The following is a 23281-nucleotide window of genomic DNA, read 5'->3' as shown; positions in this document are numbered from 1 at the left end:
CGTGGCCTCCATTGTGATCCAGTCGTTGGGTCCCGGGGTCTGATGTGGCTCATATATGGGCAGGGTTCCCACCTTTGCTGATGGCTAAAGCCAAACACAGGGGGCGGGGCAGTGATGACATCAGAGGAGGGTACATTGATGTTGGTGGAGTTATGACATCAGGGCGAGGCTATGACATCACTTAGATACAACTGGTGGGATTTCTATTCAGTATTGTCAATGTTTTAGTGTTGATTCCCAGTTCAAAACCCCCACACCCGATCTCTCGCTTTATTCTACTTGATGATTAAACCCTTTAATTACACATACGGGATCTATTATACACAAACCAGTTATCCAGAAAGCTCTGAAATACAACAATGCTCATTTAGAAACAAAAAACACTTATTTTTGATTGATTTGCTATTTTTTTGTATGTGTAATAATAAGAAATGGCTGTACTTGTCAGTAACTAAGTGACGTTTAGGTGAATATCTCACTATTTTGGTCACATTATTGTTGCGGTTTCACGAGGCTGAAAACTGAACAGAAAGTCGAGAGCCGAACAGACCTGCGAAAAAGCCAAGTGTTTGGGTGAAAAGCAAAGAAGCGGCAACTCTGTATATGGGACGGGCCCTAAAGAAATGTTTTCTGTTTTCTGCAGCGTCTTCATCTGGAGATGTCTATAGGACGACGAGGAGGAGGAGGAGGAGGAAGACGATTGGTCGGTGCATTTCTTCGGGTCGGACACGGAGGATCCCTAAGTGCTGCTCTAATAATAATAATAATAATGATATAAAACTGTGATCTGTTCCATTCACCCCCATTTCTACATTTAATTCCATGTCCCGTCGGGCCGCAGAGCTTGCAATTCTCTGGCTGTTCAGTAGAGTTAATGACCAATCAGAATATGTTTACACACGGCTGATAGTGACGGCTGATTGGAGGGGAAGTGAAGCTGCGTCCAATCAAATCTCCCCGTGCCACTAATGACGTCATTTCCATGTGACACAAGCCACGCCCCCGGCTCTTCGCTTTCTTTTTGTTCATAAAGTGCCTTGAACCCCCCCCCTCGGTGCTATTGGGCAATAACGGCTGCAAGTCACGTGACTAATTCATCAGTGACCAATAAGATCAGCCCTCGTGTCAGATCCTTCCCCCAACGTGTAACACGGGCCCCTCACTAACACATCTGACCCCCAACAGCCACAAACCTTCCCCATCATCTTGTATTGGGGGCACCCACAAAATTGCATGGGACAATGTTACACCCCCATATGCAAAATTCCCTGGGCGCCGCCCCCTTATCCACGTGACGTTGCCAAACCCCCCCCCCCTGTGACAATTCAATGTGGATTTTCCCTACGACATTTATTATTATTTTTGCCTTACGTTGTGCCCCGCCCCCTGCAGTCACGTGATCTGTTTTACATTAACACCTTCAGTGCCAGTCGGTTATTTCTTTTCACTGTAGCGTTGGCCCAGGGTCACCATTTGTGGCCACGTTGTAAAAAACCACGGATTGTAGTTGTGACGTGGTGATTCGTGGGTTCATGTGGGCGGAGCCATAGAATGAGTGTTTTCCCCCCCGTTTGTCGTGAGTGTGAGAGGCCGGACTCCCCGCATCTGTATCATAATGTAAAGAATCCAGAAATCATGTAGAAAATTATTTTTTAACCCATTCTCTGTGCAGATTTGGAATTTAATTTTGTGTTGAATAAAAGGAGGTGATGCTGCTGCTTTATTTCTATTGGCTCGTCAATATATAGAGTTATACACCCCCCACTGGTCCATTAGAGTGCAAGCAGTGTGGCAGCCACAGCACCATGGGAACTATTAAAGGGGACACTCGTTTTGACCACTGGATTGTACACCTTGAAAAACTGAAACCCTGTGCCTTTAAGAGTTACCCCCCCTTTTCTAGCTCCGCCCCCAGTCATTTACTTGGCCACTGGCTGAATTCCCAGGTTGAGTCTATAGCAGCCCCCAAACAAGGGTGAACTAAACCCCCCAAAGTCACTTGATAAAGGGCCTTGAGCCCAAAACATGTCGTGGCAATAAAGCACAATTAGCAGCAAGCACTGCATTCTTGGCTGTTTCTCTCAGTAACTCCAATTTCAATTGATTTACTCTACACCTGAGGTGGGGGTGTACACTGAGATAGAAGAAGCCTATTAAACCTCTCTCCCAGAGCGCAGTCACTTCTATAGTGTGGCCCCCAAAGTCAGACACGGGCTGTTTGTACTGGTTGTCAGCGCCTCATACTGGTGGGAGGGGCTACAAACTGGTACCGGTGGCAAGTAGCCAAACGAGGAGCAGAGAGGGGGCAACAAATCCTCTAGTGATTGGGAGTCTAAGAAAACAGTTACAAAGGGATAAATAATGGTGGGGGTTATTTCCCCTTTAATTCTCTGTGTCCATCAATAACTGGCAGCGTAAGGGGCAGGTTTATTAGTGGATATAAAGGATATGACAGTTGCACATGATTCTGACTGGCGGATGCTGTGGGCTCAGGTCACCTGACACAAAGTAGCCACTACCCGAGCAATGGGCAATAAAGTTTATTGTATGTTGTGTTATTGTTTTTTATAAACCTCACCCCCCCCCCATTCCACTCACTGCCACACACTCAACTGCCACATGGACCCGGATAGGCTTCTCTGCCTCCCACCTGCAGCTCATGTGCCCGGGTTATGGGGGTGGAAGTGATTGAAGAGAATTGAGCTTCTACTCCTCATTGTCCTGCAACTGCCACACACACTGGCCATGTGACCTATGCAACTGCCACACACCAAGGTACCCCCCCCCCATAACACAACCAATCAGACGTGAGATGCGCAGGAGGCTTAAGGTCTACAAGCATTTATTGGTTGCTGGTTGTACAGATCACGGTGCATTCCAAGAGTTGCGTCGGCGCATTTCAGCAGCTGTTATTACACAAGTCACGTTGTTGCAACACAAAGTTTCACATAAATTTGTATCATTTGTTTCTCGTTTCACAGGAAAAGTGACTCTCCGTGTGCAAAACCCGACACAATATTTGTTAATAGTGTTTCTAGGAATAGGCTTTGCTGGACACGTCTGGGCTACAGAGCTAGCGCTTAGAACGGCAAATACAAATTCGTTATTATCATCATCATCGTGAGTGTGAGTGAAGCTGCGGGGAAATGACAAGAGAGCGACTAGAACACTTGCATCTCCATTGGGCACTGAATGTGGTCTCTAGTGAGTGGCCACTCACACTCAGAGTGCAGGAGGAAGCACAATATACAGCACGAGGGAGAGTGTGGAACCCAAACACCTCACAATAGTCACAATGAAACACGTGCCAGTAAAGCGGTCGCATTTATTCTGCCATAGACACTGCGCCGCTGCTTAAAAAAAACCAAAAAGTTAGAACCAAAAAAAAAATAAAAATCTGTGAAATTGCCCCAAGGGGTGAAGGTGCCCCCGACCCCGGCAGCGTTACCCCAATGCTCAGGCTCCTATTGATACTGCGGCACTCGTCTGGCGCATTTCACTCTATTCTGATTTGCGCTTCAGCCCCGGGACTTTAGCCAAAATCCTGCGAAACAAAAGGCAAAATATGAAACTTTTATTCCCATCTGGGGGGACACTGGACTATGGGAGGGACAATTGAAGAGACTATGGGAGAGACTATAGAAAGAACTACAGGGAGAGACTATGGGGAGGGACTATGGAAGGGATTATGGTATAAACTATGGGAGAAACTATGGGGAGGGACTATGGGAGAGACTGAGGAGGGACTATAGGGAGGGACTATGGGGAGGGACTATGGGGAGGGACTATAGGGAGGGACTATGGGAGAGACTGAGGAGGGACTATAGGGAGGGACTATGGGAGAGACTATGGGGAGGGACTATGGGAAGGGACTATGGGAGAGACTGAGGAGGGACTATGGGATGGAAAATTGGAGAGACTATGGGAGAGACTATAGAAGGGACTATGGGAGGGATTATGGTAGAAACTATGGGAGAAACTATGGGGAGGGACTATGGGAGAGACTGAGGAGGGACTATGGGATGGAAAATTGGAGAGACTATGGGAGAGACTATAGAAGGGACTACAGGAAGGGACTATGGGAGGGATTATGGTAGAAACTATGGGGAGGGACTATGGGAGAGACTGAGGAGGGACTATGGGGAGGGACTGAGGAGGGACTATGGGGAGGGACTATGGGAGAGACTGAGGAGGGACTATGGGGAGGGACTATAGGGAGGGACTATGGGAGAGACTGAGGAGGGACTATGGGGAGGGACTATGGGAAGGGACTATGGGAAGGGACTATGGGAGAGACTGAGGAGGGACTATGGGATGGAAAATTGGAGAGACTATGGGAGAGACTATAGAATGGACTACAGGAAGGGACTATGGGAGGGATTATGGTAGAAACTATGGGGAGGGACTATGGGAGAGACTGAGGAGGGACTATAGGAGGGACTATGGGAAGGGACTATAGGGAGTGACTATGGGAGAAACTGAGGAGGGACTGTAGGAGGAACTATGGGAGGGACCATGGGATGGATTATGGTAGAAACTATGGGAGAAACTATGGGGAGGGACTATGGGAGAGACTGAGGAGGGACTATGGGAAGGGACTATAGGGAGGGACTATGGGAGAGACTGAGGAGGGACTATGGGAAGGGACTATAGGGAGGGACTATGGGAGAGACTGAGGAGGGACTGTAGGAGGAACTATGGGAGGGACCATGGGATGGATTATGGTAGAAACTATGGGAGAGACTATGGGAAGGGACTATGAGAGAAACTATGGGAAGGGACTATAGGGAGAGACTATGGGAGAGACCGAGGAGGGACTATAGGAGGAACTACAGGGAGGGACTGTGGGGAGGGATTATGGGAGAGACTATGGGAGGGAATATGGGAGAGACTATGGGGAGGGACTGTGGGAGGGACTATAGGGGTGACTGCAAGACCCACTGATCAGAGAACTTTCTCTCACATTTCCTTATGGAAGTTGTGAACTAGAGACATTGTACAACAGCTCAGCACAAACATGGGAGAGAAGTGACAGTTGAGAGGTTATAGCGCCACCATACAGGCCTGACGGAACTGCAGCCATATTGTCTGGCCACTTTCTCTCCTGCGACTCTCCATCACCCCCCAAAACTGTAGGGTTGGGCTAAGGGCAGAGGGGGGTGTGACGACAGGACAGAGGAGAATTTGGGGAGACACGGGGCTCGGAGTCTGTACGGGGAGCAGGAGCAGTAACATGGAGGTACTTACAGGTCTGAAGTATTTTTCAGGTTCTTGTTTATCAGCGCCAGATAGTGATCCACTTGAGTCTGTAAATAAAGGTACAGGGTGAACAAACATGGAGGACGACACGGCCAATAGAATGAGGGGAGTGGCCAGTGTTAGTGACCAGCGTTCCTCACGTATGGCAAGAAATGGGTTAAACAGAGGGTTCCTTTTAATGTGGAATTTCTCTTTATAATCTGGAGCCACGGAATCCATGTTGGTGACGAGACGCTACTTCCAGCGCACAAAGGGTTAATGATCATACAGTGACAGAGTAGCCTCACACCAGCAGATCAGGAGCAGCACAGAACTCGCCTATATAAGGGGGGTCAGTCCCTGCACTAGTGACAAGCAGGTGAAGTGCATTGTGGGAAGGTGGGAGGAGCCAGGGGAAGAGCGAGCAGTATGGCAGATCCACTCACCTGATGCCTTTCATAAATAACAGGAATACTGAACAGGGAAATGAGAGCTGCAGAGACAAAGAACAGTCCATGAGACTCAGTAACAGCCGCCCACACTCACCTCTGATCAACTGCAACTCCCAACATCCCACACAACCCAAGTGCACTGCAACCGAACACCCACGTTTTACATTGTAGTTACACGTGACCCTAATTATTGTAACATGGGGTTTAACAGCGACCAATCAGATGTCAGAGTAATCTGATCAGAGCCAGTGCTTGATTGGTTGCTATGGGTGACTGTCATATGATACAGCGGTGCCTATTTATCATACAAAAGAAACATGTAATAGGCGTGTAGTATGTGTGACTATATCACATTTTATTTACATAATCCATTGAAGTTAATGGGAAAGAAACAATGGCCGCCGCTGTATTTCCCAATAGTGATTAATTAAAGGGGCAGGTAAGTGGCCCCTGACATCAATAACTTGAGGGTGAGAAATAGGGAGATATTTACACAGCGGTGCCTGCGGGTGGTGTTTGCTGCAGTTGGTCGCTGTTTTTACACTACATCTTCTACAAATGCTACAGAGTTGCACAGACAAAAGACAATCTGCTTCTGTAAATGTCTCTGGTATCCTGCAGCCGACTGTATAATGGGTTTCCAGATAACAGATCCCATGCCTGGACTAGGTAATAAGCGATGCAGAGCAAGTGCTGGTCACTGGGGGGTGCAGGGAGTTGCAGTAGAATAAAAGTCATGTCTCTACACAACAATCAACTCAGTCCCAGCACTGCCAATACTCCCAGTCACACTGAGTGACAAGAAATAAAAGCAGACGACAGTCACATTGGATGAACAATTCCAGGGGGAAAAGGTTCTACTTACCCACAATGAGGAGGGTCAGGCCATTAAACAAGGCACCGATATAAGTGAAGACCCACATCAATACTGCAAACTGGAAATGACAGTTGTGTTGGCAAATGAATGAAGAAGCGGCAGTTTAATCAGTTACACACATTCATATACAACTCGTTTACACACACACACACATATAGATACAATCATATACACACACACACACACATATACACACTACACTAACGTGTTCCCATGTACAAGGGGGAGGCGTGTCCGACCCTACGTGTAGTCACATGCGTGTAATTATTATTCCTACTGATCCTCTGGATAAAGCCGTGACTGTGCTTTACTCTATACACCATGAGATACAGGTGAATAGGGTATTGCTGGGCAGGTGGGCAGACACTCTAGTGGTCAGTGAGGGGTTGGGAGAATAGTGCGGCCAAAGTAAGCAATATGGCAACTCCCGATTATTAGTACTGATTATTATTAAAGCACCAACATATTCCACAGTGCTGTACAATGTACTCAGTACTGGCTGACTGAGGAGGTAGAAGAGCTAACAATCTAAAGGGGCATCCATAGTTCCCTGGGGGGAGGGTTCAGAATAAACATGGCTGCACACAAGGCACAAGGTTAGATGCCAATGGCCGACACAAGCCCAAACTGTGGCAAAACAAATATGGATGCAACAAATCCACTATTTTGGATTCGGCCGAACCCCTGAATCCTTTGTGAAAGTTTCGGCCGAATACCCAACCGAATCCGAAATCTAATTTGCATATGCTAATTAGGGGTGGGAAGGGGTAAACATGTTTTACTTCCTTGTTTTGTGACAAAAAGTCACATGATTTCCCTCCCGCCCCTAATTTGCATATGCAAATTAGGATTTGGTTCGGCCGGGCAGAAGGATTCGGCCGAATCCGAATCCAGCTGAAAAAGGCTGAATCCCGAATCGAATCCTGGATTTGGTGCATCCCTAAAAACAACTATAAAGCAGTGATAGGTGCTTCTCTAACAGGAAGTGACATACAGAGCCACCCCCAGACAGGAAATAGAAAGGATGGGACATGAGTGTGCCCGTGGGGCTAGTGATGCTGGACACAAGGATATCAGTCTGTGAATAAGGTTATACTTCCCCTTTACATGTCATGTTCAAATGGCTCTGGTATCACTAATGTGACATCTATATACTGATGGTATATCCACCTCTTTATTGTACAGCGCTGCGCAACATGCTGCTGTTATTAATAATAATAATAATAATGAACATCCCATTAGAGACAGAGCCCAGTGACCTTTAAAGTGAAGCCGAGACACTCGTCACCCCCTATAACTGCACTGGATTCTCCCGGAGTATCAGCTGTCAAATGAGAGGCCAGGAATAGGCCCTGCAGTCTGGGGGGAGGTCGGAGTGATGACACTCTGTAGCCGACAGTCAGTGACCTGGGACAATTGTACTAAGTGTCAGTGCAGGAATTGTGCTGACTTATAACCCCCCCCCAGCTCATACCAATATTAGATCTAAGGGGTCACCGTTACCAGGAGGAATCTGTTGCTATGAGACAAGGGGCTGAATTACTCACTGGGTGTCCCCGAGACACATGAAGGTATGTGAGCAGCTGTAATGTCAGACTTGCAGGTCTGTGTTAGGAGTTGACTGACAGGAGACAATTACCCCCCCCCCAGTCACACACAGATATAAATGGGTCGGCTGGAGATTATTCGGGTCTCACCTTGAGGGAATCCACCAAGTCTTCCACGAGGAAGAGGCGCCGCAGCTCAGCGACTGTGCGATTGACCTGATTCAGGGCCACGGTGCAGTATTTCTGGACCACGTCCTCCGGCAGCGCCAGGTTGGACTCCAAGATGGACCTGAGCGGGGGGAGAAGCCACACGTCAGAACCCCAGGAGCGCAGGAGTCTCTACACTCACAGCACATTTCTATTTACTGTGGGAATGGGATGAATTGAATGTTCTAGTGAAGGAAAATGCAAAGTAATGGCAGGAATACGATATAAATAGATTTATTCTTCTCCTCCAATGGGGACACTCTCTGGGCCACTGACTTCTGGACACACTAGTCACATGGGATACTATTAGTATAATGTTAGTGCCAGGACTAGTCACATGGGATACTATTAGTATAATGTTAGTGCCAGGACTAGTCACATGGGATACTATTAGTATAATGTTAGTGCCAGGACTAGTCACATGGGATACTATTAGTATAATGTCCAGGACTAGTCACATGTGATACTATTAGTATAATGTTAGTGCCAGGACTAGTCACATGTGATACTATTAGTATAATGTTAGTGCCAGGACTAGTTACATGTGATACTATTAGTATAATGTTAGTGCCAGGACTAGTCACATGGGATACTATTAGTATAATGTCCAGGACTAGTCACATGTGATACTATTAGTATAATGTTAGTGCCAGGGCTCAGGAGAGTAGAGAGGAAGATTAATGGTTGAACCAAAGTTTATTCCTATTTTTTACTTTCTACCAAAACCTGCTCCCCAGTCACTGGCACATGAAATAGTCACAGGGAGAGAGTTCTATGAAGATTCTCATTTCTCCACATTATACACAATATACTGTATTTAGTACAATTAATTCTGATGAACTGAAGAAGCCGCTCGGGTGAGGGAGAAACGTTTTCAGGGGAAAATAACTAAATGTCCAGTTGCGGTTGCAGCAGGAGGGTAGGTAGTTATAGGGCAGGTAGTTATAGGGCAGGTAGTTATAGGGCAGGTAGTTATAGGGCAGGTAGTTATAGTGCAGGAGGGCAGGTAGTTATAGGGCAGGGGAGCAGGAGCAGTAGAAATACAGGGTGGGGAACATTGGGACATGTACTAATGATTTACTGGGAAGGAGAGAATTGGGCAATGGAGACAGAAATAGCACAAGGTCCCCAGTGTCCGGATCAAACATCAGCCAAGATCTTCCACTGGGGACCAGTAACCACTGAATCACTAAATGTCTTTATATTATAACTAGTCTTCCTTCTACTCAAATAACTGATTCCAGTACAAACAAAATGTAACAAAATAACTGCCTTTTGCACAAATCCTGCATGTAGAGAGACATGATGTCTGGTGAGTTTAATAGAGTGACCTCTAATACATCTTCTAGTCAAAAGGAGCCCCCCTATAAGATATATTGGATGTAACTGTCAATGAATATCTGACACCCAACTGCTGCATGAAGAGAGAATGAAGAGAAACAGATGCTGAGAGAGGGATAGTGACGATAAACTTGATTATTTCAGAAACAGTACAGAATATTTAATTGATTGTATTTAGAAAGTTTCTCATTTCAGTATGATAAAGCTTATATTCCATTTTTATTTTCACGATAGTTCCCCTTTAAGAGCTCCAGGGGAGACAAACACGACCACTAAATACTCATTTACAATAAATGAAATGATAAAGAAGAGCTAAGATTATAACTGCCCTGGTGCCTATAACATTAGCTATGGGCAGACACAAGAGCGAGGGGCATTTAGTTCGGAGCTCCTAGTTTCCCGTGCCGGAGCCGTTACCTCTTATTACGTAGTAACTAGTCAGGAGAACGTCTTTCCTAAAATACTCAGCACTTAGTAAAATGAGACGGGGCAGGATTTATGATGTACAATGTGGTGTTAGTCAGAAGTGACGTGTGTGATGTGTAATAAATGCTCCGAGCAACTGCCCAAACCTAAAGGCTTTCTACCATCTCTCCTCATTATTAAAGGGGAAGGAAAGGGTAAAAGTAAGTGAGGTTTATCAGAAAGGTCTATATAAATACACCAGTAACCCCTCAAAGTAATGTTGCTCTGAGTCCTCTGTCAAACAGCACATTTCTTTCCTTCTATTGTGTACTCATGGGCTTCTGTATCAGACTAACTGTTTTCAGCTTAAACCTCCAGGGCTAGGGCTTGAGCATGCTCAGTTTGCTCCTCTCTCCCTCCCTGCTGTAATCTGAGCCCAGAGCTATGAGTGAGTAGGAGAGACTCAGGCAGGAAGTGATGTCACACCAAGCTAATATGGCAGCTGCTATCCTAAACAAACAGAGACAATGTCTAGAGCTGTTTACTCAGGTATGGTAAAGCATTCTGCAGAATAAATATAGTGTTATAACTTGCACTATTGTGGCTAATCTGTTGGCAATAAACTGTCTTAGAGCTTTCCTTCTCCTTTAACTGTTATGGGGCTGCAATGCTCACAACAAGCTCCATACAACAACTTCAAAGGCTTCTTCACTTTCCAAACACCTTTTTTTCAATTCAGTTGGTTTCAGATTGTTCACCAGAAATAAGGATTTTTTTTTATTTATTTATTTAATTAATTTTTTTAAAGGTTCCAACTGGCTGATCCATTAGTTGCTCCATTTGTCAGTAGGATCTATGGGGAATATAAGTGTAACTATTGTATCAAGTCTAACAGTTGCCTTTAATGACACTCAGGGATTCTGCTCAGCAGGGACAAACACATGGATCAACTCATGGATCAGTTACAGGGTCGCTGACCCCCCTCCCACAGCTGCTTCACAAACACATAAGAAGGGGAAACATGAAACATCAATATTAAAACAAGGTTGCAAATAGAAAGTAATTGGAAAAAAGTATTTTTTTTTCTGTGGAATTATCAGAAACCAACTGAACTAGATAAAGTGTTGGAAGGTGAACATCCCCTTTAAGATCTGCTCATTTATCAAAGTCATCAAATATGAGTATTTCTGGCTGATTTGGTGACCGGCACGGGCAGATTGGGCAGAACCAGTCATTGTATATGATGTAATTTGTCATAAATGTGATATTTGCCATATTGAGAAGATTATAAAATAGAAACATATAGAATTTCGTGGCAGGACAGGACACTGGGAGGGGTTAGTGGGGAAATAAGAGAAGACTGAAATAACCTTCTAGTGAATATATTAGCTGAGGAGCATAGAGGGGTGAAGTAATGAAAGTTATTCTGTGTGTGACCTTGACAAGAGCCATCTATAGGATTTATTCACTTACACGTGGCTCCTCACCAGCGCTGGGACCTTCCTATGTAACATTTAATAAAAATTCCTTCTTGGATGATCCCATCAGATGTAATACTTCATGTCTTCATTTGCACAATAGCAAAAGCAGAGAACTTCAAGCCCTTTCCCAACCCACTGGGAACCTTTCAAGGCCAGGCCCCACGCTATCCTACTTCATTGGAATCCACTAATAGGGACTTGATCCTCCTTCATTGAATCCACTAGAGACTACATCTTCCTTCATTGGAATCCACGAATAGAGACTTCATCCTCCTTCATTGGAATCCACTAATATAGACTTCATCTTCCTTCATTGGAATCCACTAATAGAGGCTTCATCCTCCTTCATTGGAATCTACTAATAGAGACTTCATCTTCCTTCATTGGAATCCACAAATAGAGACTTCATCCTCCTTCATTGGAATCCACTAATAGAAACTTAATCCTCCTTCATTGGAATCTACCAATAGAGACTTCATCCTCCTTCATTGGAATCTACCAATAGAGACTTCATCCTCCTTCATTGGAATCTACCAATAGAGACTTCATTCTCCTTCATTGGAATCCACTAATAGAAACTTCATCCTCCTTCATTGGAATCCACTACTAGAGACTTCATTCTCCTTCATTGGAATCTACCAATAGAGACTTCATCCTCCTTCATTGGAATCCACTACTAGAGACTTCATTCTCCTTCATTGGAATCCACTAATAGAAACTTCATCCTCCTTCATTGGAATCCACTACTAGAGACTTCATTCTCCTTCATTGGAATCTACCAATAGAGACTTCATTCTCCTTCATTGGAATCCACCAATAGAGACTTCATCCTCCTTCATTGGAATCTACCAATAGAGACTTCATCCTCCTTCATTGGAATCTACCAATAGAGACTTCATTCTCCTTCATTGGAATCCACTAATAGAGACTTCATTCTCCTTCATTGGAATCTACCAATAGAGACTTCATCCTCCTTCATTGGAATCTACCAATAGAGACTTCATTCTCCTTCATTGGAATCTACCAATAGAGACTTCATCCTCCTTCATTGGAATCCACTAATAGAGACTTCATCCTCCTTCATTGGAATCCACTAATAGAGACTTCATCCTCCTTCATTGGCATCCACTGCTAGAGACTTCATCCTCCTTCATTGGAATCTACCAATAGAGACTTCATTCTCCTTCATTGGAATCCACTAATAGAAACTTCATCCTCCTTCATTGGAATCCACTACTAGAGACTTCATCTTCCTTCATTGGAATCTACCAATAGAGACTTCATCCTCCTTCATTGGAATCCACTACTAGAGACTTCATTCTCCTTCATTGGAATCCACTAATAGAAACTTCATCCTCCTTCATTGGAATCCACTACTAGAGACTTCATTCTCCTTCATTGGAATCTACCAATAGAGACTTCATTCTCCTTCATTGGAATCCACCAATAGAGACTTCATCCTCCTTCATTGGAATCTACCAATAGAGACTTCATCCTCCTTCATTGGAATCTACCAATAGAGACTTCATTCTCCTTCATTGGAATCCACTAATAGAGACTTCATTCTCCTTCATTGGAATCTACCAATAGAGACTTCATCCTCCTTCATTGGAATCTACCAATAGAGACTTCATTCTCCTTCATTGGAATCTACCAATAGAGACTTCATCCTCCTTCATTGGAATCCACTAATAGAGACTTCATCCTCCTTCATTGGAATCCACTAATAGAGACTTCATCCTCCTTCATTGGCATCCACTGCTAGAGACTTCATCCTCCTTCATTGGAATCCACTACTAGAGACTTCATTCTCCTTCATTGGAATCTACCAATAGAGACTTCATCCTCCTTCATTGGAATCCACTGCTAGAGACTTCATCCTCCTTCATTGGAATCCACTACTAGAGACTTCATTCTCCTTCATTGGAATCTACCAATAGAGACTTCATTCTCCTTCATTGGAATCCACTAATAGAAACTTCATCCTCCTTCATTGGAATCCACTACTAGAGACTTCATTCTCCTTCATTGGAATCGACTAATAGAAACTTCATCCTCCTTCATTGGAATCCACTACTAGAGACTTCATTCTCCTTCATTGGAATCCACTAATAGAGACTTGATCCTCCTTCATTGGAATCTACCAATAGAGACTTCATGCATCTCTGCATCACTTTCTTGCCGGTGACATGGGTTGTACATGAAAAGGGTCAATTGTGTATTAATGAGATTTCTAAGCATTAATCCTACCTGAATGGGTGTCCTTCCTCAGACTTCTGGATGGCCTGTAGAACCCCTTTGTATATCCTAAAGCTGATGGTGACGGAGAGCAGGGCCAGGGCAATATAAGCGAGTACACTGACAATACTGAACACACTCAGAGACAGCAGGAGGAACAAGCTCGCCCCAAACACCACTCCAGATCTCTTAATGTCCCGCCAGTAAATCAGATCCACAACTGAAAAGAAAGAGAAAAATGAGTCAAATGCTGATACAGTATCATGTGCCGAATTCGTCAGATCAGTAAATATTGGAATGTAACAGGCAAAATAAAGCAGCGATGTCCAACTGGAGTTGGGTTTCTCATGGACATTCTTGTACTGGAGTTTTCACTAGAATTCTTTGAGCTAAAAAATTAGAGGCCCATTTATCAAAGGCCATTCATGTGAATTTTTTTAATGCAAATACAATTCGACTGGGAGGTTATTTAAGAAAACATTCAAATGTCTAATATTCGATTGAATGGTTCAGACCTGAAAATTCAAATCGTATTCGTTTTGTACGAATCAAGGTTTTCTCCAAAAAAAAAAAAACCTTGAATGTCAGGAAGGCTATTAACATCTCCAAATGGCTCAACAGACTCCGCCATTGACTTGTACATGAACTCGGCAGGTTTTAGGCGGCAACGTTACGAATTAGGTTTCCATGGTTGAGCTGTGATAAATCTCATATTCAATTTACATTCAAATAAAGGGTTTAAAATTTGAATGTGGGAATTTTGACACTCGAAAATTCGAATTATAATTTACTATTCGCCCCTTGATAAATCTGCCCCTTATTGTAAACGGCCCTTGGGCTCGGCTTCCAGCAACATTTAGCAGAAGCTGTAAAAATAATACCCGGAATAAATTTGCAGTAACGGCATTTAGTGACTTTGGGCTGATGGAAAAGGGACATGCTCACTAAGCACTGTTTATAAGGATATCATTTACAGGATATTCATTGGCTCTTGTGTATTATAAATTTATATAAATGACTGCCAGGCAAACGACATCTTTTTCACCCGTTCAAGGACAAACGGTACAGACAGATTTACATGTACAACCTCATGAGAAACAGCAGGAAACCACTGATATTTAATATCCATTTATAGAAATACAGAAACGCATATAAAAAGTGGGTCAGACTGGGTAGTTTATGGTCAGTTCTACCAGCCCAAAAATCAGAACAAAATCTTCCCTCCCACTGTCTATAATAGTATTTACAGTTTATGGAACTAATTAATGTGACTATTCAGCACCCATAATATAGTTGTATATGGCAGTGCATGTGCATTCTCACAGGTATACGGGTGATATACGGGTGATATACGGGCGATATACGGGCGATATACGGGCGATATACGGGTGATATACGGGTGATAAAGAATAGTAGAGGCATTTAATGATATTGAGGTCCCCGGGATGGATAAGGGTCAGGGTGACTAGGAACATTGTGGAAATAATCAGCCAGATTCAAGCTGTAGAGGATGTAGAGGATGAGGGGTGCTGCTCTAATCTTGTGGGTGCATGCACATAGGGATAATGTCATGGTCCTGGAGGTCCGTGCAGCTCTTGAGCATTGTGGGGGCCATAAAAGTCCCTTGGAAGGCTATATATATATATATATATATATATATATATATATATATATATATATATATATATATATATATATATATATATATATATATATATATATATATATATATATATATATATGGACACAGGGCTCCCACCTGGACAACCCTGCTGCAAAAAACAAACCAAAAACAGACCCGGCATTTACTTGGGGGGCAAATCAGAACTTTTCCTGCTGGTGCTTTAACACAATGGAAAGAATATGATGTGAGCCAATGCTGAGCCAATACTGAGCAATGATGAGCCAACACAAAGCCAATACAAAGTCAATACTGAGCCAATACAAAGCCAATACTGAGCCAATACAAAGCCAATACTGAGCCAATACAAAGTCAATACTGAGCCAATGCTGAGCCAATACTGAGCCAATACTGAGCCAATACAAAGTCAATACTGAGCCAATGCTGAGCCAATACAAAGCCAATACTGAGCCAATGCCGAGCCAAAACAAAGCCAATACTGAGCCAAATACAAATACTGTGCCAATACTGTGCCAATGCTGAGCCAATAATGTGACTGCCCTTCATCAGGCTCACTATGTGGCACAACTACAACAATCCATTTATTTCTCTCTGTGCTGCACTTCATTAGGCTTCTAGGCTTGGGAACAAAGGGAAAAGCAACAAATGTCAGTGGCTGTGGATCACAATATGGCACAATGTTTGTGTTCTTATAGATATTAAGAGAAATATTTTCTGTGTAAGTGCATTGCCAGTGAGAGTTATGATACATCCCATTCATATGAACAGCCAGCAGGTGTGACGTGCCCATATACCGACACACACACACAACGCGCACACACCAACACATATACCAACGCGCACACACACCGACGCGCACACAATGACACGCACACACCGACACGCACACATAACGACACGCACACATAACGACACGCACACATAACGACACGCACACATAACGACACGCACACATAACGACACGCACACATAACGACACGCACACATAACGACACGCACACATAACGACACGCACACACACCAACGCGCACACACCAGCACATAACTGGACACCTGTGTGTTGGGTCAACTTGGTCTGTTGGACTCCAGGGCAACTACATCAGAGCTCTGAGGTTTTTTTGGCTCAAACATTTGGTAATGGTGACATTCAAATCCGTTAATAATCATTCATTACATTTTACATTAATCGGCCTTCATTCTACCCCCCCCCCAAACATTTCATTGGCTTGGGCCACTCTAGACGGACAGTCACAGTCTGGGAACCACCAAATTAGATTCATAAATGAGAAATGTCCCATTGAGTCTGCCTATGGAACTACTTGTCTAGTTATAAAATGAACGTGAAGCAACCTCAGAATTGGTGGTAACAAAACAGGGAGCAACATCAGCATTAATAACGGTTATAATACAAAGAGACAATGGGGGTGTGTAAAAGAAATGACACATGATAGAGATGAATGGAGTCACAGTGTGAAGATCAGTGCAGGTGAGAATTGGAGAGGACACATAAGTCTGAGCTTTCCCCCTACTGGTTGGTCTATGGGTCCTCCCAACAGCCAGTCCCACTGATACGTTGATAGGAATCAGCCAGACATCTATGGGAAATCCCATTGGAGATCCAGGGGCCACACAGTCGGATCAAAGCAACAAAGGGATCATTTAGATCCCATGGCTAAACAAGTGGATCTGTTTTACCAGATGCCCAACATGTTCCTGGAACAATGGCTGCTACAAGACTCTTTATATTTCTATCAGTCTGTTGTACTGACCAAATCCTGCACATCAACGTGGGGGTGATCTAGATCCTGAGTGACCCGTCTGTCCCCCCAAACACCTGCACTCATTGCTCACTGACTCCTGGAGACAAAGCCATTGCCCTAAGGCTACAAACGTCCTTATTATTGATCAGCTCCATTAGCCCTTATAGCCACATACAACTTGGTCTCTCAAATGGCTCGTTCACCTTCCAACACTTCTTCCAGTTCAGTTGCTTTCAGATATTTCACCAGAAATAAAGACTTTTTCCAATGACTTTTATTTTCTATTGTTCACCTTCCAAACACTTTTTGGCAGCTCAGTGATCGCGGTGCAGATTCTGTTCCAATTGGCCGGTCCATTAGTTGATCCATTTCTCAGTAGGATCTAACGCATGGATCAACCACTACTGGATCAGTTACAGGGTCGCTGACCCCCCTCCCACAGCTGCTTCACAAACACATAAAATGTGGGAAGACTTTAACATCAGAAAAATAGAAAATAAAAGTGATTGGAAAATTCCTCATCTACTAGAAAATCATATAAACATGAAATAAAGCCAATAGGCTGGTTTTGCCTCCAATAAGGATTAATTATATCTTAGTTGGGATCAAGTACAAGCGACTGTTTTATTATTACAGGTATGGGACCTGTTATCCAGAATGCTCGACAACTGTGGTTTTCCAGATAAGGGATCTTCATTCCTCATCTACTAGAAAATCATATAAACATGAAATAAAGCCAATAGGCTGGTTTTGCCTCCAATAAGGATTAATTATATCTTAGCCCCTCAAGTTTCCTCCTCCTGGTGCCACTTCTTTACTCACAATATTGTGACCCACATAAGAACAAAACACACACATACGGCCCAGTGTGCGTCCCTCCTGCTGGTGCTGGAGAACCAGACCCAGGATTTCCCATGAAGCATTTTCATTCTGGGTAAATTCTTTTTTTGGCATTTTATTTAATCTCACACCGATAACCCATTCACACAAGCAGTGTCGGACTGGCCCACAGGGATACCAGGAAAACTCCCGTTGGGCCCAGGTGTCAGTGGCCCCTCCTGCGGCTAAATATTTGGCCTATTTCATGGCCATTCCCTATTTCTATGAGAACAAAGAGGCTAAATAGATGGAATAAAAGGTTATAGTATGTAAAGAAAAGAGACTAGGAGAATAGAGGTTTAGTAAGGAGAGGAAGAAAATAATACTTAGAGTGGGCCCCTGGTCTAAAGGTTTTTGGGTGGGCGCCTGGTGTCCCAGTCCGACTCTGCACACAGGAGGAATTGTATATAATTGTATATAATGTGCATCTCATTATCCCTATGCTGCTCACATGCTCATGAATAAGTGACAGTCTAGTTTAGTGATTTTGTGCAGCCACAAATGCAGCAGTGTATTTAATAGCGTATGCAAAGCTAATGATTTCTTCTTATCATTATTATTATAGGATGTGCTGGTGCAGGCTGGGGGAGAGACATGTGGCAGCTGGTGTCCCTAGGCAAGTGAATGACAAGTGGCATTTAGTGGCTCTATAAATAGCCGCTTACTCTCCAAGCCTTACATGTTAAAGCTCAGCCAGCAAAGCACGGGCTCCTATCAAACCCACAGAAGAAGATGTCTGTGTATATTAGAGCCAGTGTGTAATTCACAGCTCCAGGCAGAGCAAGAGTTAAACAATAAAGAGAGCTGCAGTGAGACAGAGGGAAGGGTAGAAAAAGAGCCCGCGGGGCAATTCCCCCGACACACACACATAATACAGAGAGAACTGACCGGCTTTGGAATCCATGTTGTGGCACTTGCAGGTACCAGACCTCGCTCAGCTCACTGACTGGGGCTCCTGGTCACACACCGACACTCACGCAACTGCCAGCTGTCACTCCAGCAGGCCCCGCCCCCTCAGACCCCAGACTAACAGAGTGCTGAGTCAGGCATTTCTCTCAATGGGGGGAGAGGGTTCTATAGCAAAGCAACGGGGGGGGGGGGGGGGGGGGGGGGGAATGAGCTTCATCTGCAAGTGAAAAGGGCTCGGCAAGGACCCACTGGGATAAAAAGCCCAAACGTGCTATTCACAGCCCCTCTGGCACCAAATAATACAGCTTTACTGGGATCTGAAGCACAATTGTACTGGTACCAATGAGGTACATTTAGGGCTCTCTCATAACAAAGAGCAGGGAAGGAGCTTGGCACAACTTCACATCTCATACTAAATGGCTGCCTGTCCTGCTACACAAAGTTAAAGGGGAACTTGATAGAAACATGCCCCAGACTAACACTGACAAGCTTAATTGTGTTTTTATTTATACACTGCAATTTCTAATGTAAAAGGTTTATTCATGTGCTGCCTCAACCCAACATTCTTCCTGAAAACAACTCAGCATGCTGTCTGCAGTGGGGTTGCAGATACTGGGATCAGCCAATCAAAGCAGGAGAAATCAGTCAGGGACTGACAGCATGAGTGATGTTTGCAAATGGAATAATAATAGGTTGAACTAACAAAGAAATCAGACTATTAGGTATCGTTTTGCTGTAATTGGGGAGACAACCACCCCATCCATTATTGCCCTTAAAGGAGAATTAAACTCCCCAAACTACTGAAAACCCCTCCCCACCATTGCTTGTCAATTGAAGTCTTCGGTGAAAGTTGCCAAAATCCCGCAATAGCTGCGGCGGACATGGTGAGGCAGACGGTTTGGGCTGAGCTCCGCCATATTCGCATATTTACCCCTCCCCTCCATTGTCCGCCCTCCCTGCCCCCCCTACAGGTGTTAATACCTGTAAATGCCCCTAAGTCTTTAATTACATTTTCAGGTATTAACACCTGTAGGGGGGAACAGGGAGGGGGACTATGGAGGGTAGGGGCTTTCATTAGTTTGGGGGTTTAGTTCTCCTTTAACATCACCACAGCTGATCACAAAGCTGACCCTGTACCTGTGCCAATTGAGTCAAACCACATTATGGATCCCAAAAAACGGTCACATTTATTCGCAAGCCACAGAAACACGTGTATATATATATATATATATACACTCACCGTTTATAACTGATGACATCACTAGTCACTGTTTATAAGGATATAATTTACAAGATATTTATGGCTTTTGTGTATTATATCCATAGAATACAAAAGAGCCATCCATAGAATACAAAAGAGCCATGAATATCCTGTAAATTATATCCTTATAAACAGTGAGTTCTGATGTAATCGGTTATAAACGGTGAGTTCTGAAGTCATTTCTGTCACATGACTCACTGAAACTTGTGTATTATAATAAATAAAGTACCCCCAGTTGTAAAATATGAGGATATTAGAAGTTACCTCGGAGTTCCATGACCTGTATAACTCGGCCTACGGCCTCGTACTTTTATATGGTCATGAAGCTCCTCTGTAACTTATAATATCCTTATATTTTACAAGAGGGGCTACTTTATTCACTATATACATGTTAATGAGTGACGTAACATTTGTATATAGATTATAGGAGGGGGCAACAGTCTGAGGTTACAAAGCAATAAGCTAAAGGAAGTCTCATCCAGTTAAAGTATAATTGCGGCCCCCTGATGGTATATCATTAAATTAGCAGCAGTAATAGGAGAGGTCAGACTTGCAGACACACAAGACTGTTGCACAAAAACACAAGACTGTTGCCCTTTGTTCCAGCACAGAGAGATTTTGCAATTGTCCCGAGGGCAGAGGAAATGTTCATGTATGAGACATGCGCTGAATAAAGGGTGAGTCCATAGTGTATGTAGTGCATGCATGTGAAGCTGTGCCCATGCGACTCTAGTGTATGTAGTGCATGCATGTGAAGCTGTGCCCATGTGACTAGTGTATGTAGTGCATGCATGTGAAGCTGTGCCCATGCGACTCTAGTGTATGTAGTGCATGCATGTGAAGCTGTGCCCATGCGACTCTAGTGTATGTAGTGCATGCATGTGAAGCTGTGCCCATGTGACTCTAGTGTATGTAGTGCATGCATGTGAAGCTGTGCCCATGTGACTCTAGTGTATGTAGTGCATGCATGTGAAGCTGTGCCCATGTGACTCTAGTGTATGTAGTGCATGCATGTGAAGCTGTGCCCATGTGACTCTAGTGTATGTAGTGCATGCATGTGAAGCTGTGCCCATGCGACTCTAGTGTATGTAGTGCATGCATGTGAAGCTGTGCCCATGTGACTCTAGTGTATGTAGTGCATGCATGTGAAGCTGTGCCCATGTGACTCTAGTGTATGTAGTGCATGCATGTGAAGCTGTGCCCATGCGACTCTAGTGTATGTAGTGCATGCATGTGAAGCTGTGCCCATGTGACTCTAGTGTATTTAGTGCATGCATGTGAAGCTGTGATCATGTGACTCTAGTGTATGTAGTGCATGCATGTGAAGCTGTGCCCATGCGACTCTAGTGTATGTAGTGCATGCATGTGAAGCTGTGCCCATGCGACTCTAGTGTATGTAGTGCATGCATGTGAAGCTGTGCCCATGTGACTAGTGTATGTAGTGCATGCATGTGAAGCTGTGCCCATGCGACTCTAGTGTATGTAGTGCATGCATGTGAAGCTGTGCCCATGCGACTCTAGTGTATGTAGTGCATGCATGTGAAGCTGTGCCCATGTGACTCTAGTGTATGTAGTGCATGCATGTGAAGCTGTGCCCATGTGACTCTAGTGTATGTAGTGCATGCATGTGAAGCTGTGCCCATGTGACTCTAGTGTATTTAGTGCATGCATGTGAAGCTGTGATCATGTGACTCTAGTGTATGTAGTGCATGCATGTGAAGCTGTGCCCATGCGACTCTAGTGTATGTAGTGCATGCATGTGAAGCTGTACTCATGTGACTCTAGTGTATGTAGTACATGCATGTGAAGCTGTGCCCATGCGACTCCTGCACCCTGCCTGTGACTGAACACGAATGAGCCAACGACAACAATCTATTTTTATAGACACAGCGGGTGCTGAGCTGCAATACTGGGCTCCAGCCTGTGACTAGGGCACAACCTCCAGCACTGGCATCATGGGCACCAGTAAAAACAAACAATCCCACTATACAGCTCGGGTTCCACTGGTATGCCCCCTATCCAAGCCCCACACCCCTGTTAAAAATAGAATTAGAGAGCAGCAAACAAGAGGTTACCCTTCTCTTTCCAGCTGCTGGGCACACATGCCATCTCAGACGGGCAATGTAAGGTTGGTCCTGGAGAGAAATCAGAGGTAAGTGTGTTGTGCTCTGCTGAGCTCCAGACTCCTCACTCCCTCATTAGCCTCTATGGGTCACCTGATTGCCTCATGGGTGTGTGGCTAGTGATGTCAGCAGGCTACTAATTCCTCAGCACTAATTGTTGCCTCAAATCTTCTTACCCCCGCCCCCAGCAGTTACCGCAAATAAATGATACTCACTTCTGTGCCTGGGAGGAGGGCTGTAGAGCCAGTGATGCAGCCTGGGCATGCATGGGTTAATATTGGGAGGGAACTGATCCTGATAGAATTCATTGTTTCAATTAAAGGTGGTTAATTTTTGGCATGTTATACACCAATTCTAAGCAAATTGTCAATTTCACTTCATTATATATATATATATATTTTATATATAGTTTTTCAATTATTTGCATTCCTCTTCTGACTCTTTCCAGCTTTCATATGGGGGTCACTGACCCCACCTAAAAAACAAATGCTCTGTAAGGCTACAAATGTATTTTTATTGCTACTTCTTATTACTCATCCTATTCATAGTCCAGTCTCTTATTCAAATCAGTGCATGGTTGCTAGGGGAATTTGGACCCTAGTAACCAGATGGCTGGAATTGCAAACTGGAGAGCTGCTGAATAAAAAGCTAAATAACCCAGAAACCACAAATAATAAGAAATGATCCAATTATCTACTTTTCTGTGTGTGGCACAGTCACTCAGTTGTGCCATTAGCAGGAGGTAAGAATCCCCCCCCATGCTCTTAGCTTGTGAAATACGAATGAGCTGCCCCCAATCGTATATATTTGTGTATAAATTGCACCTCTTGTCCTTCACTAGCCCCGGCAGCCAATGTGGCTTTCTACAAAGTGTATGTTCCTTGTGACCCAATAGAAATCAGCCTTTGTGCAATATATACA

At 44.1% G+C, this 23281-nt stretch overlaps 2 protein-coding genes across 16 annotated transcripts in view; one reads left to right on the top strand and one right to left on the bottom strand.

Annotated features, from left to right (window-relative positions):
• LOC108716080 (echinoderm microtubule-associated protein-like 6) overlaps positions 1–1723 on the top strand; it is a 112611-nt gene extending 110888 nt beyond the window's left edge. For all 7 annotated transcript variants that reach the window (XM_041562439.1, XM_041562440.1, XM_041562438.1 and 4 more), the window contains one exon: positions 644–1723. In XM_041562439.1, coding sequence (XP_041418373.1) covers positions 644–668 — 25 coding nt within the window. In that variant the 3' untranslated portion in view covers positions 669–1723. The remainder of the gene's footprint in view (positions 1–643) is intronic.
• A 1097-nt stretch (positions 1724–2820) lies between these two features.
• The window catches only part of rtn4.L (reticulon 4 L homeolog), a 43817-nt gene continuing 23356 nt past the window's right edge, over positions 2821–23281 (bottom strand). For 6 of the 9 annotated variants that reach the window (XM_041562133.1, XM_041562135.1, XM_018261793.2 and 3 more), the window contains 6 exons: positions 13799–14006; positions 8265–8403; positions 6556–6625; positions 5685–5731; positions 5248–5306; positions 2826–3544 (listed from right to left, as the gene is read on the bottom strand). In XM_041562133.1, the coding sequence (XP_041418067.1) occupies positions 3502–3544; positions 5248–5306; positions 5685–5731; positions 6556–6625; positions 8265–8403; positions 13799–14006 (566 nt within the window). In that variant the 3' untranslated portion in view covers positions 2826–3501. 9 annotated transcript variants of the gene reach the window in all.

This window comes from Xenopus laevis, chromosome 5L (assembly GCF_017654675.1).
Source record: "Xenopus laevis strain J_2021 chromosome 5L, Xenopus_laevis_v10.1, whole genome shotgun sequence".
NCBI classification, from domain to species: Eukaryota; Metazoa; Chordata; class Amphibia; order Anura; family Pipidae; genus Xenopus; species Xenopus laevis.
The sequence above is the reverse complement of the archived record's forward strand: the minus strand, read 5'-3'. Positions and strand labels throughout refer to the sequence as shown.